Source organism: Oncorhynchus mykiss, chromosome 7 (assembly GCF_057628025.1).
Source record: "Oncorhynchus mykiss isolate SJ-2025 chromosome 7, ASM5762802v1, whole genome shotgun sequence".
Taxonomy (NCBI): Eukaryota; Metazoa; Chordata; class Actinopteri; order Salmoniformes; family Salmonidae; genus Oncorhynchus; species Oncorhynchus mykiss.
The window spans coordinates 36,385,195-36,404,365 of NC_143028.1; the positions used below are offsets into that span (position 1 = coordinate 36,385,195).

General features: G+C 44.0%; 1 protein-coding gene across 2 annotated transcripts in view; it reads left to right on the forward strand.

Moving 5' to 3' along the window:
- Positions 1-19,171, forward strand: part of LOC110527782 (sodium-coupled neutral amino acid transporter 3) — a 58,229-nt gene that overhangs the window by 18,439 nt on the left and 20,619 nt on the right. Inside the window, exons 2-5 of one of the 2 annotated variants that reach the window (XM_021609287.3) lie at positions 7,366-7,576; positions 8,359-8,379; positions 8,592-8,673; positions 11,042-11,157. In XM_021609287.3, the coding sequence (XP_021464962.2) occupies positions 7,461-7,576; positions 8,359-8,379; positions 8,592-8,673; positions 11,042-11,157 (335 nt within the window). In that variant the 5' untranslated portion in view covers positions 7,366-7,460. The remainder of the gene's footprint in view (positions 1-7,365; positions 7,577-8,358; positions 8,380-8,591; positions 8,674-11,041; positions 11,158-19,171) is intronic. The other variant, XM_021609288.3, reaches the window with a different exon arrangement.

The window sequence follows — 19,171 nt, forward strand, 5'->3', positions numbered from 1 at the left end:
TAGATAAAAAATGGGGCCTAAATAGACACTCAGCCTTCTGCTGACTCATGTGATCTTTAATAACCTTTGATAGAACAAATTCTGGATCTATCTCCTCACTGCTTGATCCAGCTCCTGCCAGGCAGCACTGCACCCCACCAAGTCAGAGAGGGAAGATGAACGATTGATCTTTTGCAACCTTTCAGATTCAAATGAATGAATGTTACATTTGAACCTTTACTCATATGTCCCTCATTTCGAAGCTGCTGAGAGATAGTCAAGGTCTCCAATGAACCTCACTGCGGCTCAGTTTCCTTATGTTAATCACATATTGTAATGTTCACTTTAAAACTGGAGTGGTGGTGGGTGATCCATTACCAGCTGTGTGGAGAGCTGCGGCTAGAGATGCTCTGCCAGGCCGGGTGACACTTGTTGTGGTGACACAATGGGGCTGCTGTCTCCACCCAGGAAGCAGCTAGATAACAACAACAGCCCATTGTCTGTGGAACGAACTCCCCCGGGGCCTCTGATCTCACAGAGGAAATTGGAAATGGGGTAAATCGGTGTCACTGAGGTCATGCAACCCAGTGGGGAGTAACTATACCATCATCGTAGAAAAGATAACTCCCGCACATAATTAAATAATTGTTATTGGTCACATGCGACGAATACAACAGGTGCAGACTTTAGCATGAAATGCTTACTTAAGAGCCCATTCCCAACAGTGCATATGTAAGTAAGACAAATATTTGCTGAATAAAAAAGGAAATAGTAGCACAATAAACTGGGATACCTAACAGGGATGTAAACAAATTTGTGCACAAAATTATTTGAGAGGAATAAGCTTTTTGTGGGTATGGAACATTTCTGGGGTCTTTTATTTCAGCTCATGAAACATGGGACCAACACTTTACATTCATATTTTTGTTCAGTATAATAAACTAAGTAGCAGCAGCATATGTGAAGAGTGTGAAAGTGTTTATATGTGTGTGTGTGCGCATAGCATCAATATGTGTGTGTGTGTGTGCGTGTGTGTGTGTGTGTGTAAGTGTATGTAGTATGTGTGTGTGTTGAGTGTTCAAAAAATTATGTTAAATAAATAAATAATAAAGGGGTCAATGTAAATAGCCCGGGTTGTCATTCGATTAACTGTTCAACAGAGGGTTTGGTTTGAACCTCGTGATCACCCTTACAAAAAATGTACCTTCATAGTACAATGAAAAAAATACAATGGTGCTATAATGTTTTTTTTAGTCACTGCCATGGCAGTAGAATACCATGGTAATGTTGCAAATAGCAAGGTATTTTCTTGCCACGTTAGTGACCAAAAAAACACAATAGTACCACTGTATTTTTTTCATTGTACTACCATGGCAGGAAAATACCATGGTATTTGCAGCAATATGTTTGTATTTTCCTAACGTGGTAGTGACCAGAAAAACGTAGGAAGATCAGGTTTAAAATAATTAGTTTATCTGGTGCTTCTCTCTTCAATTACAGTTTTCAGTTGGCTCTCTCTCTCTCTCTTCAACTGACTAGGCTACTCATATACAATTCTAAATAGCCAACATCCTAAAAACTATTTGTAAAAAGGTATTATCATCTTATATCGTAAAGAAATGCTTTGGTCTCAGGCCCTTTTTATGAACAAATCTTTATTTCATGAACATGTCTTATTAATTAATATGTTCTTGTTAATATGTTCCCCCTGTTGATGATGCTCATTATACATTAAGGTTGAACCAAAAGATTACATGTGACAAATATGAAATTAAATACAAAACAATTATGTGACATTTAATTGAATTAAAAAAAATAAATAATCCGGACCATTGACGGTCGCAGAAGGTTCCGGACCGTGGACCGTCTCAGGAGGTTCCGGTCCATGGACCGTCTCAGGAGGTTCCGGACCGTGGACCGTCGTTGGAGGTTCTGGACCGTGGACCGTTGCCGCAAGCTCTGGACTGGGAACTGTCGCCGGAAGCTCTGGACTGGGAACTGTCGCCGGAAGCTCTGGACTGGGAAACGTCGCCGGAAGCTCTGGACTGGGAAACGTCGCCGGAAGCTCTGGACTGGGAAACGTCGCCGGAAGCTCTGGACTGGGAAACGTCGCCGGAAGCGTGGTGCGTGGGGCCGGCACTGGTGGTACCGGACTGGTGACACGCACCTCAGGGCGAGCACAAGGAGCAGGCACAGGATGTACCTGACTGGGGAGGCGCACTGGAGGCCTGATGCGTGGGGCCGGTACAGGTTGTACTGGACTGGTGACACGCACCTCAGGGCGAGCACGAGGAGCAGGCACAGGACGTACTGGACTGGGGAGGTGCACTGGAGGCCTGATGCATGGGGCTGGTACAGGCGGCCCCGGACTGGTGACACGCACTTCAGGGCGAGTGCGAGGAGAAGGAACAGGACGTACTGGGCTGTGAAGGAACATCGGAGACCTGGTGTGTATAGCCTGCATCAATGGTACCGGTTCGATGACACACCTTGCACGGCATGTGCAAGGAGCTAGCACAGGACGCACTGGGCTGTGGAGGCGCACTGGAGACCTGGTGCGTAGAGCCGGCACAAATTGTACCGGAACGATGACACACTTCGCATGGCTAGTGCGAGGAGCTAGCATAGGACATACTGGGCTGTGGAGGCGTACATCTGGGCGAGTGCGAGGAACAGGCACAGGACGTACCGGACTGGCGAGGCGCACTGGAGGCCTGATGCGTGGGACCGGCACAGATTGTAGCGGACTGGTAACACGCTCCCATGTTGTCACTGGTTCACACCTCGGCTCCGCCGACCACCCCGTGTGCCCCCTCCCAATTTTTGGGGGGGCTGTCTTTTGGGCTTTCCTTGTGGCCGCGACCCCCGGCGTCGTCGCTGTTCTCCATTCTCTCCTTGCTTCTCCCGCCATGGAAGGAGATCCTGTCCTGCCAGGATTTCTTCCCAAGTCCAGGATCCCTTCCCGTCCAGAATCTCCTCCCAAGTCCATGTATCCCTCTCCTCCTGGGCACGCTGCTTGGTCCTGTTGTGATGGGATATTCTGTCTCGTTCGCTAGAATAAATGTCGGACCATGGCGCAGCGGATGTTGAGTTCCACATTATTTAATAGAAAGTGAAACTAAGCAAAGACAAAAACAAATAAATAATAAACTAACAATGAACAGTGACAACAGCGATGCTACGCGCACTTACGCAAAACAATATCCCATAAACACAGGTGGGAAAAACAGCTACTTAAATATGATCCCCAATTAGAGACAACGACTACCAGCTGCCTCTAATTGGGAATCATACACAATCACCAACATAGAAAAACAAACCTAGAACCCCACATAGAAATAATTAACTAGACTAACCCCCAGTCATGCCCTGACCTACTCTACCATAGAAAATAAGAACTCTCTATGGTCAGGACGTGACAAGCGTAATATATTTAATATGCCATAAACTATTCTTCTTTTTTTTTTTTAAGTTTCACTAATTCATTTTAATTAACTTAATCATTATGACACACCCCTCACTTTTGACATTGGTTGCACTAATTACACTGTTTGTCTACATAACCTGGTTCAAGTATGCATGACATTACCCTGAGGAAGGCACAGTGATGCCGAAACGTTGGTAAATACCCATTAAATTGCTGGGAGTTTATATATGGAGTGTGCAACTTTCTTTATTTTGATAGTTTATGTTTTATCCGCCGTTAGTCAGCACCTCCACACAAATTAATGTTTCTGGGTGTGTGCCAGCTTATGTTTTTTAACATGCCATACCTCACAACAGCAAGTTACAATGTTTCCCTTTGTTTACACTCTCTGTGTGAACTTTTGTTGGAGTCTACGAGAGGCTAGCTTGACTGGAGCTAACGTTAGCGGACGTTAGCTTCTATGCTAACGGACTCTTATAAATTCATTAAACTATCAAAACATAATTTTAAAAAATTACAATAATATATTATCACTCTGCTTAACTTGGTGTTTCATATCCTATGCTTTATAACTCGCTCACTGTGAAGATAACGTTTAAAATAATAGTTTTGTCTGGTGCTTCTCTCTTCAGTTTTCAGTTGTCTCTCTCGTTCAAATGACTCCTTAGGCGTGTTCACACTGCACATTAGTCCAGGGCCAAGAGCCTCCTAAGCGAGTGTTCATACTTACACATTCTAAAGTAAGCTAGCACCATCCTTAGCTCAGGGCTAGCTGGCCCTGCTCCAGAGCAGGGTTAGCACTGACTTTTCAGGGTTAGTCCCATAAACACAGTGCCGATATAGCCCGTGTGAAACTGGGTCAAGAACGATTATGTAATGTCTGTAATGTGTTCTGCACATTATTTTGATAAGAAAATTAATACTATTTATTCCTTCCATCTGAGGACAAAAACCAAAATACTTAAATCCGTGGAAATACTGTATATTTCACATTCTTACACATTTCTGGTTGGCAATACAGGGAACCCAAACATGAGCAAAAAACAAGACTATTAATACAGTAAGTATTACCCTTTTTTTGACAGCAACTGTTCCCTTTTTCATTGATGTTACAGACAAATGAGTGGCAGCCTAATGCCTCTTATCAGAGACGTGCCTATGCTGGTATATAAATGCATCGGTATAAAACCAACCAACCTCTTTTGACCTTGGTGGGTTTATTTATTTAATGCATTATACTGCCATTGTACCATGGTCACCATAATGAATAAAGATGGTACCATAGAATATTTTTTGGTACCATTTATCATAGTTGTGCGTTACCATGGGCTACCGAGTGTCCCAGCGGTCTAAGGCACTGCATCTCAGTGCTAGAGGTGTCACTACAGACCCTGGTTTGATTCCAGGCTGTATCACAACTGGCAGTGATTGGGAGTCTCATAGGGCGGTGCACAATTAGCCCAGCATCGTCCGGGTTAGGGTTTGGCTGGGGCAGGCCATCATTGTAAATAATAATTTGTTCTTAACTGACTTGTCTAGTTAAATAAAGGTTCAATTAAACAACAATGTAGAATGCAGGTTAAAGCTATGGTATTTCCATGATCCACATCTATACCATGGTATAAATGATGCAATACCTATTATATAGGTTCATGGAAGTACCATCATACTTTAAAGCTAAAAACATGGTACATTTCCATGATTCAGATCTTTGCATGGTACAGTGCCTTGCGAAAGTATTCGGCCCCCTTGAACTTTGCGACCTTTTGCCACATTTCAGGCTTCAAACATAAAGATATAAAACTGTATTTTTTTGTGAAGAATCAACAACAAATGGGACACAATCATGAAGTGGAACGACATTTATTGGATATTTCAAACTTTTTTAACAAATCAAAAACTGAAAAATTGGGCGTGCAAAATTATTCAGCCCCCTTAAGTTAATACTTTGTAGCGCCACCTTTTGCTGCGATTACTGCTGTAAGTCGCTTGGGGTATGTCTCTATCAGTTTTGCACATCGAGAGACTGACATTTTTTCCCATTCCTCCTTGCAAAACAGCTCGAACTCAGTGAGGTTGGATGGAGAGCATTTGTGAACATCAGTTTTCAGTTCTTTCCACAGATTCTCGAATGGATTCAGGTCTGGACTTTGACTTGGCCATTCTAACACCTGGATATGTTTAGTTTTGAACCATTCCATTGTAGATGTTGCTTTATGTTTTGGATCATTGTCTTGTTGGGAGACAAATCTTCGTCCCAGTCTCAGGTCTTTTGCAGACTCCATCAGGTTTTCTTCCAGAATGGTCCTGTATTTGGCTCCATCCAACTTCCCATCAATTTTAACCATCTTCCCTGTCCCTGCTGAAGAAAAGCAGGCCCAAACCATGATGCTGCCACCAACATGTTTGACAGTGGGGATGGTGTGTTCAGCTGTGTTGCTTTTACGCCAAACATAACGTTTTGCATTGTTGCCAAAAAGTTCAATTTTGGTTTCATCTGACCAGAGCACCTTCTTCCACATGTTTGGTGTGTCTCCCAGGTGGCTTGTGGCAAACTTTAAACGACACTTTTTATGGATATCTTTAAGAAATGGCTTTCTTCTTGCCACTCTTCCATAAAGGCCAGATTTGTGCAATATACGACTGATTGTTGTCCTATGGACAGAGTCTCCCACCTCAGCTGTAGATCTCTGCAGTTCATCCAGAGTGATCATGGGCCTCTTGGCTGCATCTCTGATCAGTCTTCTCCTTGTATGAGCTGAAAGTTTAGAGGGATGGCCAGGTCTTGGTAGATTTGCAGTGGTCTGATACTCCTTCCATTTCAATATAATCACTTGCACAGTGCTCCTTGGGATGTTTAAAGCTTGAGAAATATTTTTATATCCAAATCCGGCTTTAAACTTCTTCACAACAGTATCTCGGACCTGCCTGGTGTGTTCCTTGTTCTTCATGATGCTCTCTGCACTTTTAACGGACCTCTGAGACTATCACAGTGCAGGTGCATTTATACGGAGACTTGATTACACACAGGTGGATTGTATTCATCATCATTAGTCATTTAGGTCAACATTGGATCATTCAGAGATCCTCACTGAACGTCTGGAGAGAGTTTGCTGCACTGAAAGTAAAGGGGCTGAATAATTTTGCACGCCCAATTTTTCAGTTTTTGATTTGTTAAAAAAGTTTGAAATATCCAATAAATGTCGTTCCACTTCATGATTGTGTCCCACTTGTTGTTGATTCTTCACAAAAAAATACAGTTTTATATCTTTATGTTTGAAGCCTGAAATGTGGCAAAAGGTCGCAAAGTTCAAGGGGGCCGAATACTTTCGCAAGGCACTGTATAAATGCAATACCATGGTAATATTTAGGTACAATGGCAGTACCATGGTACTACCATCATACTTCAAGACTAAAACCATGGCACATGTCCATGATTCAGACTATACCATGGTATATGTGAAAGTACCATAATAGTACTTGTGCTTGTACACCTGTGCTTCTACACCTGCATTGCTTGCTGTTTGGGGTTTTAGGCTGGGTTTCTGTACAGCATTTTGAGATATCAGCTGATGTACGAAGGGCTATATAAATACATTTGATTTGATTTGATTAGTACCATGGTATAAATAAAAGTACCAACGCAAATATTTGTAAGGGCAGCTCAGAAATGGGCTTCCTGTGTAAACACAGCCAATGTATGCAGGAAGTGTTTGAAACAGGTCATATCTTGGGTGTTGAAGTGAAAGGTTTACTGTGTAAATAAGAGTAGCCAGATAGTCATTAGCAGAGAGAGAGACTCGCTGTTCAGGTGTATTGTGGAATTCAGTTGGATGTATTTACAGAAATGCAGTATTAACATACACAAGTGTCCCCAAATGGTCATATCTAGTAGAAAGACAGACAGAAGAGTAGCTATGGGATCTGTGTCAAGAAATACGTCTGTCTCTCTCCTCTAGATACAGTATCTGAGGGAGCAGACTGAGAGGACCACACCCAGTGAACAGACACCACACGAGCCAAACAGACTTCCGGGATAACTGCTGACTAGAGTATGGAGCCGGCACAATCAGAGATGAGCATCTTGGGATGCTCGACCAATGGGAAAGGTCACAACCTAGGAGATGACAAGTATGTGCCTATGAAGACCTTGCCAGAGGAATTAGACACGTGAGTTTCTTTTTGCTGTACATGTACATCATTGTCACATAATTGTATTGCGAAACAGCCACAGCTAATCAGAATCAAGGCTTTGCATATCTGTCTGATAAGCATCTGAAACCTTCTATACACTCACCTGATTGTCTTTGTGCCTCTACACCACAGAAACAATACAATGCGATACAATGAATTTCATTCCAATTGTTTTTGAACTGATGCTTTGATATTGTTATTGCATAAGGGCGGTGGCATTTAGCCCGCTGTTGTGCCCGGCCCATAGACTGGAGAGAGTAATGGGTTTTGTGCTGTGTTGGGTTCAACTGTGAACGTGTCACGTGTTGTCGTCATTTACCTGCCAGTATGGAAACCAAAGCCCATTTAACAGTCTGTAAATGTCATCTGTGTTTTTCTTAAAAAATACAGTAGCCTGTATTCATCAGGGTTTTGGGGTCAATTCCTTTTCAATTCAATCAATTCTGGAAATGAACTGAAATTCTAATTTCAACCCTGATATTCATCCACATGATTCTATCCAAAAGTGGGTGACTTACCCTCTAATACAGACACCATTTTACAGACAGAACTCTTAAAACCCTGTTTCTATTTCCGCCATGCAAATTGTGCTTTGCTCGCCCAGTCCTCCTTGCTAAAGTGTATGACATCAGCAATGAGGATGAGGCGTTTATACGCCGTGAATGACGTCTGAACAGACAATATAACTGATTTCCTAAGTGCATGTTTGCCTTGTTTTTGTCCCATCGTCGCCCTTGGATCCTTTGTTTGCCACACAGAAATGGTACTCAAAATGGCAGGTATGTTTATACTTCAGATATACAGTCACACAGACACAATCTCTATCTAGTAGGCTCACTGACTATGTAACATCGTTACAATCCTTTCAGTGAAGCACCTTGCCACTGTTTCGACAATAAACTCCCTTCTATTTGTGTAGCTTGAGTCCCTCATTTTAAGGTGCCGGTTTTTAGGGACTATCAATTGTAATGTCCTTTTCTGTTTCGCCCAGGTTTGATGATCCCGATGGCATCCTGGAGAGTGAGGAGTTTCTGCCCAACGGAGATGGGACGAAGCCCATGCGCTTCACAGACGTGAGTGTGACTGACTTTACTATCGCCACAACTGAAACATTACTCACTGGGCTGTTTCCCAAATGGCACCCTATTCCCTATGTCTAGCCCATAGGACAAGTTGACATGGCCACAATTGTCATCTATTTCTTGTTATGATGGATGTCACTCATAGCCTACATGTCTTTTTTTTCCTTTGTTAAAGCACATATATGTGCATGAAACTGTAAGCAAAAAACATATGCAGAAATGTGCCTTTCTGCCTTTTTAATTTCTATTTAACGTCAGTGGTCAAGTCAAGGAAGCATCATGACCAATATATTGGCCACACTCCACTTACCAAGACCATTGCCAAATGAGGAGCACTGTCACCGGCTTTTATAGTAAGCCCTGAGGTGTTGTAATGAGCCTACAGTGCTACCGCCCAGCACATCTAGAAGGGAGTGTATTTCATACTGAATTCCTCCCTTGGGATGACGTAGAGGCACCTTCTCAAGGTGATTTCAATGGTAGAGTTGAACCGCTAGGGCCCTCAAAGATCCTCTCAGGACCTCAAAGGCAGTTGCACTGCTTTTTTTCATTGTTTCCCTCTAATCAGGGACTGATTTAGACCTGGGACACCAGGTGGGTGCAATTAATTATCAGGTAGAACCAAAAACCAGCAGACTCCGGACCTCTTTGGGCAAGAGTTGAATAGAAATGCGCTAGGGCCAAAAAAGAGCTAGATTAACTACTAAAATACCAAATATATCACTTTTGCAACAAACTGTCAAAATTAAGACTAGAATTGACATGTTTCACTTAAACTAAGCCTAAAACATCTGGTTTTCGATTATTATTATTTATTTATTTGACATGAAAAGTACTCTTTAAATTTGTCTGTACCCATAGGATAACCCTTTGAAGAACCCTTTTTGGTTCCATGTAGTACCCTTTCTACAGAGGGTTGTACATGGAAACCAAAAGGGTTCTACCTGAACCCAAAAGGGTTCTCCTATGGGGACAGAAGAAGAACCCTTTTGGACCTCTTTTTTTCTAAGAGTGTACCCAGCTAGCACATTTGGTTCCTTCGAAGTTGTGGGAACGTAACTTTTTGGTTTCCCTTTGGTTCTGGGAACAAAGCAATACGTTTCCTGACTAGTAAAACAGAAAATGATTTCAACATTCTTGAACTCCAAGCACAGATAGGACACATGTAAATGAATTTGCTTAGGCATTAGTCATTCAAACACATTCATTTTTCAGGAAGATTTAAACCTATATTCTGATGTCTTTCCATGGAATTAGTCCACTGTAACACCAGGATGGAACTAGCATACCATGTTTTTTTTACTTGTACAAAACTGTTCATTTTAGTCTATTCAAACAGACCCCATGTCAAAGGAAACAAGCATTCCTTAACATTAGGTGTGGCCAATTAGTGGGCGAGGCTAACATACAGTACCTGAACTCACAAGATCAAGAATAGATAGCTTTGTTGAAGCTGAGAACGGAATATATATTTTTTTCAATAACATTCTTAGAACGTTATTTGCACATTACTAATGTTTTCTTGTGTTTTCAAATTTGTATTACCTTTATTTAACTAGGCAAGTCAGTTAAGAAGAAATTCTTATTTTCAATGACGGCCTAGGAACAGTGGGTTTAACTGCTTGTTCAGGGGTAGAATGCCAGATTTCTACCTTGTCAGCTCGGGGATTCGATCTAGCAACCTTTCAGTTACTAGTCCAACACTCTAACCACTAGGCTACCTGCCACCCCGCCCCGCCCCATGGAAAGGGTTCTTAATGTTCTGAGAACATAACTTTAGATGGAGCCATGAGTATTCCTGCAGAAAACGTTATGCTGAAGTACTGAAATTCCCGCAGGAGAATGTTGTTTCTTAACGTTCTCTGAACTATTAGAGAATATTCCCAATGTCAAACCAGTTGGAGTGCGTTCCTAGAACATTACCCAAATGTAATTAAATGTATCCATGTTTGAACGTTTAGTAATAGTTCTGTTAAAGTAATGAAATACCAAGATCAATAACGTTATTTTTGTAAAGTTCCTTAAATGTGCTGAGGATGTTCCAAGGCCAATCAACTATCCTGCACCAATCCCAGAACATTCCCAGAACGTTCTTGAAAGGTTGTATGTAACAACCACACTCACACCAAGCTCTAAGAAACATATGGTTATCAGAAAATGATGTGCTAGCTGGGTAGAGAATAGGGTGTCAATGTGGGGTGCCATTTGGGAAGCAGACACTATGCTAATGACACATTCGGCTTGTCACATTGCACTTGACAAGAACATGAATTTTGAAATGTAAGAAAATCTTAACTTTTCAGCTATACATTATTATTGAATTAACTAAATCTGAGATTGTTGTATTTGTTTTGATTAGTTTGAGGGAAAGACATCTTTCGGCATGTCTGTGTTCAACCTGGGGAATGCTATCATGGGCAGTGGAATCCTGGGACTGGCTTATGCCATGGCCAACACTGGCATACTCCTCTTCCTGTAAGTCAAACTGTCAGCTTTCTACATGTCTCTACATGTCTGTAATAATGACCGTAAGTCGCTCCGGATAAGAGCGTCTGTTAAAGTGCCAAAATGTCAAATCCTGCCCATGCTTCTTAACGGTCTCCTAGTCTTTTCATTCCCAACTTGGCTTAGTGTTTTTGTCCTTCCTCTTCTCATAAAACCCGGGAAATGGCAAAACAACACACTGACTTTCAAATCACTGACACACTGAGCACAGACACAGTAGGAGTCACACATTAGCTATTGGTTGGTCTCTGTTGATAGTAGCGCTGCCAGCTTGTTGTGATATGATATCCCTTTGCTTAACAAGAGTGCCTGTAGAGAACGTGCTCCCCAGTCCCAGTTATAGCCTTTAGGTTGCACATAGAGTCCACACTGTGGAAAGGGCCAGGGTGGGGGTTGAAAATAGCCACGACCTTCGCTTGTAGGAGGGAGCTGGGACAGCCAGGAATGCTATTTGCCCAGAGCCCCAGCCTGCCTGCCTCAAGAAGGGTCCTGTGCCTGGGTGGAGTGATAAGGGGCCAGGGTGGGGCTGGAGGCAGGGTAAGGGTCTGTGGTGACGTGACACTTCTCATGGCATGATCCACACTATCCCCTCCCTCCCATCCTCCAGTATTCTCCAACCCTTGTCCCCGCCCTTGTGGGCACATACAGGCCCCAGAAAGGCCACAGCCCAGAATAGCCCCCCGCCTGCCAGTCCCCACGCCACTGGCCCCCTCTGTAGCGTTGGACATGTCCTCCCCTCTCCTTGCTCTGTCCCTCCTCCCTCTGCCCCCCCCCCCGTCCTTCTCATGGAAACATACAGCTTCTCATGGAAACATACAGCTTCTCATGGAAACATACAGCTCCTGTTTATCGCTTTTGTGACTCCAGGTTATAGTACAGGAGAGCTTAGGTTCAAAAGGTTTAGACAGATATATGTGTTTGGACTTTGAGAAGCAGGAATCAATTCACATGGATTTTATTGTGTATTCTGCCCCATGGATTTTTCTTTCCATCCTAGTACAGTATTATCGACTTTGGACTCAAAGTATTGTCTTCTGGTAAAAGTAAGCTGATAAGTCTAGATTCCTGTAGCAAGCAAGATGTGATCAAATTTTGAAGTCCTTGTTCCAAGTCCTATCTTTTCCCATGGAAAAACAGATCATGTTATATTAGCAACTATATTGGATATTGGTTGCATTGCGGGTGTGACCGACACAGGGGCTTCTTTGTCTCTCGAGGGTAACTAACTGTACAAAATACAGGGTTTCTCAAGGGAGACCTAAATAGATGTTCTCTACCTCCCTCAGCATATTATCACACCCTAGCAGTTCCAATGGGATGTGGGGAGAGCTCTGAAAACGCCATTTAAACACAAGACCTGAGAACTCAGATTCCACGCTCACAACTTGACATTTCCTGGACAATGAACCAAACCAACCATTAAGCAGCTCATAATGGCTCTCGTGACTCCTGCACTCTAAAAACTGCTGGTTTAAAAAGCAACTCAGCACTGGGTAAATAGTGGGCAGAACACAAGTCAGGTTATTTTTGACCCAGCACTTGGGTCACTTAGTTGGGTTATTGAGCTATGCTCAGATGGGCAGTATTTCTGTTACATTTATTTAAAATTCATATTTGAATTACGTCTGAGTATTTTGCTTTACACTGGGCTGAACTACACTCCAATGTATTTTGTGACAAGATACTTTTGAAAGCTGTAATTTGTATTTTCAAAATTCTACACCATTTCTTTATAGTGGTTCATAATTTTGTGGCCCCCCTTCACCCTAAACTGGTATTAGAAGTCTGATCGGACTTTGGTGTTGATAAGAGTGTCTGCTAAATGAACTAAATATAAATGTATATGTAAATAATAAACAAATGCAAAGCAAGCCAATGTAAAATTCTAATGAGTTCCGCCCCGAAACAAGTCTAATGGCAATACCCAGTGTGCTTTGCATTTGCTCATTTTCACATATACATTTTGGCCATTTAGCACAGGGTTTCCCAAACTCGGTTCTGAGGGCCCCCCTTGGGTGCACGTTTTGCTTTTAGTCCTAGCCCTACACCGCTGATTTAAATAATCAAAGCTTGATGATGAGTTGGTTATTTGAATCAGCTGTGTAGAGCTAGGGCAAAAAAAAAACATGCACCCAGGGGGCCCCAGGATTTAGCAGAAACCCTGATATAGCAGATGCTCTTATCCAGAGTGACAGTGCATTCAAGGTAGATAAACAACATATCACAGTCATAGCAAGTAAGATGTTTCCATCTTATATTTTATTTTGATACATTGTCTTTAGGGTATTTTATAGTTGTAATTTGTAATTTAAACCCATCCCTGGCTATTACCCACCGGGTCAGATCAGAAGACTGGAGGCATGGCTTAGTAGGCGTGTGGCATTCTGATTGTTATTTTTGTCGACCCGTGAGAATAAATGTCATTCAGCATTGTCAACACAATTGAGTACTGACGCATTTGTAGCTTTAATAAGGCTTACACAAGCGTATGAGTTCCTCAAGTGTCTATGCATATCCCAATGTTGGGATAGGTACCACTGTGTTATGATGTTTAAATAATAATGTTATTAAAAAAAAACTTTAAAAAAAATGCATTCAATAAAAAAAACAGGTAGCAATAATCAGTCCATCAATTAGTTAATCAGTCAGTCAATCTGTAGGAGTGGTTGACGGTGTGTTAGTGTCTTTGTGCTGTGGGAGGGAAAGTGGTGGGGACTGGGCTGGCAGTTGCTGGATAGATGTAGTAGTTGTGGCTGGTCGGTGCTGTGTCCAGGGTTGTTGCTGGTGTTAGGGCTATGACTGGGACCAGGAAAACCTGGGTTAGTGTTTGGGCTGGGTTGGATATAAGGGGGTGGTGCCGGGACTGGGGAAAACAGGACCGGTAACCAGGAACTAGGGCTGGTGCTGGGTCGGGATCTGTAGAGGGGAAGAAGGAAAATCTGAGCAGCAAGTAGAAACACAATGGAGCCTTAGACCCAGAGGTCAATGGTGGTACTTCCATGTGGGCTGCTTCCCTGTGGGCTGCTCGGCTGAAGATATTTTGGCCCTCCTCCATGCTTCGTCTGGTGGTTTGATGCTTGGGCTGACACTGGAAGCCGGGTACTGGGTTGGTGCTGGGACTGGATCTGCAGAAGGGAGGAAATACAACCTGGGGAGCAAGCAGACACCCAAGGGAGTCCTAGACTATTGTGGCACTCCCCTGTGGTCCGCTCGCTACGGGTGAAGGTCTGGTGAGAGGGATAAGTGCAATGGGAGAAAGGGGGAAATGGATGGAGAGGGATCAGAGGGTGGGGGTGATGGAGGGTATGTTCATCAGTCTGGGCTGGTGTTGGAGGAGGAGCGGTGTGGCGATAAGGCTGGACGCTGGAACACAGAGGGAACAAAAAGGGCCCACACCCACCTGTCCACGGAGCACTCCAAAACAGCTGGTGGGTGACTTCAGTGTGAGCGCCAATGTAGGGGCAGTTCTCTGTACGTAGCTTGTGCCGTCTGTAGATGGATTCCCTAGTGGGGAGGCAACCATGAACAGCCGCCTGAGGAAAGGGGGGTCTGGACTGAGGTTGGCTGGCTTGCTGCTGTGCAGGATCAGGGGTGGGGTGGGGTGGGGTGGGGAGGGCTAAGGGAGGTGGATCTGGGTCACTAAGTAGTGGACGGAGCATAGCCTCTGTTGTTTCCTAGCGTGATGGTACTGGGGAGGTTTTGGATTCCGCCCACTCCAGGTTGGGTCCGGTCTTAACAGGAACTGCCATTTTCGTGCCCCAGTCCAGGCGTGGTCTTTGTCCAGGACCCTCCTAGCTACTGACTTGAGGGTGGCTAACCTGTTTAACCAAACTTCTATTTCCTAGTTCTGGATGCATTCCTTGTTAAAATATACTGTAACTATCTTGGATTCTGTGGCAGAAAGTGGGTATGCTCAGAGTGTAAGGTTCTGTATTTATTTTCTAAGTCAACCTTGTGTTCTGTTTCGTTGTGTTCTTGAACGTAGCCCTGTATCTTTGTGTTCTTGAACGTAGCCCCGTCTTTCATTTTTGTTCATTGATTTCACCTGTGTCAGTTAGTTCACCTGGTCTCCAACCCCTTTCACCGGTTCATTTGGAACTTCAGTTCTACTGCCGCTCCCCTCACTGCCCTTACCAGCCACAAGATCTGCTTTCAACAACTTGAAACGTTTTTTCACCTCAGCTCCTGTCCTTCGCCAATCTCATCCGACCCTTCCTTTTACTCTGGAGATGGATGCCTCCGAAGTAGGAGTAGGAGCCATACTCTCTCAGTGGATGGGACCACCTCCAAAATCACATTCCTGTGCCGCCTTCTCCAGGAAGTTATCCTCCGCTGAGAGGAATTACGATGTGGGGAACAGAGAACTCCTCGCCATCAATCTGGCCCTCGAGGAGTGGCACCACTGGTTGGAGGGCGCACAACATCCCTTTCTCGTCCTAACAGATCATCGTAATCTGGAATATATCAGAGGGGCCAAGAGGTTAAACTCCAGGCAAGCCTGCTGGGCTCTCTTCACATGCTTCCATTTTCATGTTACTTACATCCCTGGGAAGAAAAACGTAAAAGCTGATGCTCTCTCCTGCCAGTTTGACCTTTCGACCAGTAACTCAGACCCTACACCCATTCTTCCCCTTCCTCTTGCATTATGAGACCGGGTACAGTGGGAGGTTCACTCGGCCATACAAGAAGCCCTAGCCTCAGACCCGGCTCCTCCTGAGACACCAGCTGGGAAGAGTTACGTACCAGCAGCTGTTAGACCCCAAATGATAAAATGGTGTCACACGTCCTTGGGGTCAGGACATCCGTGCATTACACAAACCACTGAACTTCTAGCCCATAAGTTCTGGTGGTCCTCATTGGCATCCGGCGTAAGGGATTACGTACTCTCCTGTCCAGTCTGCGCCCAAACAAAAAGCCCTCGTCATCTCCCTTCTAGTAAGCTTCAACCTTTGCCAATCCTTTAGACCCTGGTCCCACATAGCTGTTGACTTCATCACAGACATTCCTGAATCCTCTGGTAACACCACCATCCTTGTCATAGACCATTTTTCAAAAATGTGTCTGATTCCTCTTCCTCATTTACTTAACGCCATGGAATTGGCTGAGTTTATGTTCCATCTGTATGGGATTCCGGTAGACATCGTCTCTGACAGTGGGCCCCAGTTTGTCTCCCGGGTGTGGCGAGACTTCTGTGACCGACTGGGGGTCGCCTTCAGCCTCTCTTCCGGGTACCATCCCCAGACCAACGGGCAGACAGAACGCCTGAACCAAGAAATAGGGAAGTACCTCCACCAACAACGTTCTGCCTCTCCACACAACTGGAGTCGGTAGTATCGGCAGGAAGCCTCTAATACCCAGAAATGCTTTGCCGACAGACGCCGCTGACATATGCCACTCTTTCACCCCGGACAGTGTGTGTGGCTCTCTACCAGAGACATCCTGCTCCGCCTCCCCTGCAAAAGGTTCTGTCCTCGCGTCATTCGGGACCAATGAGGGGGGGGGGGGGGTACTGTAAGGTTCTGTATTTATTTTATTAGTCAACCTTGTGTTCTGTTTAGTTGTGTTCTTGGACGTAGCCCTGTCTTTCATTTTTGTTCATTGCTTTCACCTGTGTTAGTTACTCACCTGGTCTCTCAGCTCCTTATTTAGTTCAGTTCATTCTGTTTGTGCCTTTGTGAGGTATTGTTCGTTTTGTCTCTACCAAGCCTTTTTCTAGCTCGTTTGTGAGAACCAGTTATAGCCTTCGGTCCTTGTTTTGATTCACCTGCCTGTTTGCCTACCTGTGTATAACCATTGCCTGCCTGTGACCACGATTCCTGCCTTCTGCGAAGGCAAAATAAACACCTGCCGCGCTCTGTGCGTGAATCTACCACTTTTTCTCCCTGAGTAATCATTACACAGAGTTTGTTACACAGGGCTGAATCTTTGCACTTTCTGAATTATGACCCAAATTGGGGGCCTTGAAACTAACTTCAAATTATTCCGGTGGCCTTCATCAGGCAGTTCAGGTTAGATGGCACAATGCCCATACGGCTCTGGATAACTGCCCTACTCTTATGTAAGCCTTATTAAAGCTACTAAAGTGTCAGTGCTTAACCTTAACGTTGCTAACAATACAACAGAAAAGATTAACAGAGTAAAATTACATTTACTCACTCGTGGCCAAAAATAACTACCTAAATGCCACTCCCCTACTAAGCCACACCTCCAGTCTTCTGCTATGACCCTGTGGATTATGCTCATTAACCCAGCATCAACAACCCAACTTAAAGAAAACAATGGGTTGTTTGTGATCCAACTGGCTGGGTCAAAATAACTCAATGTGTGTTTGGTCCAATATTTACCCAAATTGGGTTGTTTTCAACACAGCAATTATTTGAGTGCTGGAATGTCAGGCCTCAACCTATGTGCCCACACTGTGGCCAGATGCTAGGATCCTTACCTCTACTGTGGTCAGTAGTCTAGGGGCCTCCATCTGGCTGCAGGGGCCGGACTCTGAGGTCTGGGAAAGGTGACGGTACTGGGAGTGCCCTCTGACCATCTAGGAATGCTGACTGGGGAATGTTCAGCTCCCTTCCTCATGGGTCAGTGCTTCTGTAGGCAGACTGCGGCTCCTCTCTGGTCTCCCTTTCGGGCACAGGGGTCTAAGAGGGAGATGGGTTGTGGGGAAACGCTCTCTCTCAGATTACACTGGGCCAGGATTGCTGGAAGGAGAGTTATGTTTTTTGTTATACCCCCCCCCACACACACACACCTCGCTACTGGGTTCTTACTCCAACATGATCTTCTCAGACTGTTGGTAACATTATTAGCATTTTCATAACATTCAGAGTCTGCTGAGAAAGCACTTGCCTTTATTAACTCTCTGGGCTTGAGCCCTGAGATCACATGGCTACAGTTGGTAGTTAACCAGCCAGTTGGCTTTGTTCTAGCTAGTGTACTTCACTTTCCCTTCAGGATACAATTAATGCCTTTTCAGTGAAACCTTAATATGTTTCTTTTGGAATTATACTGAGGCAGTAATCTCAAACTGAAATTTATTTTGGTTTTATAAGTCAAGCCACTAAGTGCAAGGGTTTGTCATAGAAATGTGTGTGTGCTATTCTTACATATTGATAGAGAGGAGCTGAGGCCTTTACTACTACAGTTAGTTCTGAGCTTGTTAGTTGCTATGCTCAACTAACCTCCTTTTATTGCATTGAAATGAGGCAATTACATGTCTTATCATGTACAGTTGAAGTCAGAAGTTTACATACACTTTAGCCAAATACATTTAAACTCAGTTTTTCACAGTTCCTGACATTTAATCCTAGTACAATTCCCTGTCTTAGGTCAGTTAGGATTGCCACTTTATTTTAAGATTGTGAAATGTCAGAATAATAGTAGAGGGTGATTTATTTCAGCTTTTATTTATTTCATCACATTCCCAGTGGGTCAGAAATTTACATACACTCAATTAGTATTTGGTAGAATTGCCTTTAAATTGTTTACCTTGGATCAAATGTTTCGGGTAGCCCTCCACAAGCTTCCCACAATAAGTTGGGTGAATTTTGGCACATTTCCTCCTGACAGAGCTGGTGTAACTGAGTTAGGTTTGTAGGCCTCGTTGCTCACACACACTTTTTCAGTTCTGCCCACCAAATGTCTATAGGATTGAGGTCCGGGCATTGTGATGGCCACTTCAATACCTTGACTTTTTTGTCCTTACGCCATTTTGCCACAACTTTGGAAGTATGCTTGCGGTCATTGTCCATTTGGAAGACCCATTTGTGACCAAGCTTTAAATTCCTGACTGATGTCTTGAGATGTTGCTTCAATATATCCACATAATTTTCCTCCTCATGATGCCATCTATTTTTGTGAAGTGCAGCAGTCCCTCCTGCAGCAAAGCACCCCCATAACATGAGGCTGCCACCCCCGTGCTTCACGGTTCGGTTGGTGTTCTTCGGCTTGCAAGCCTCCCCCTTTTTCCTCCAAACATAAC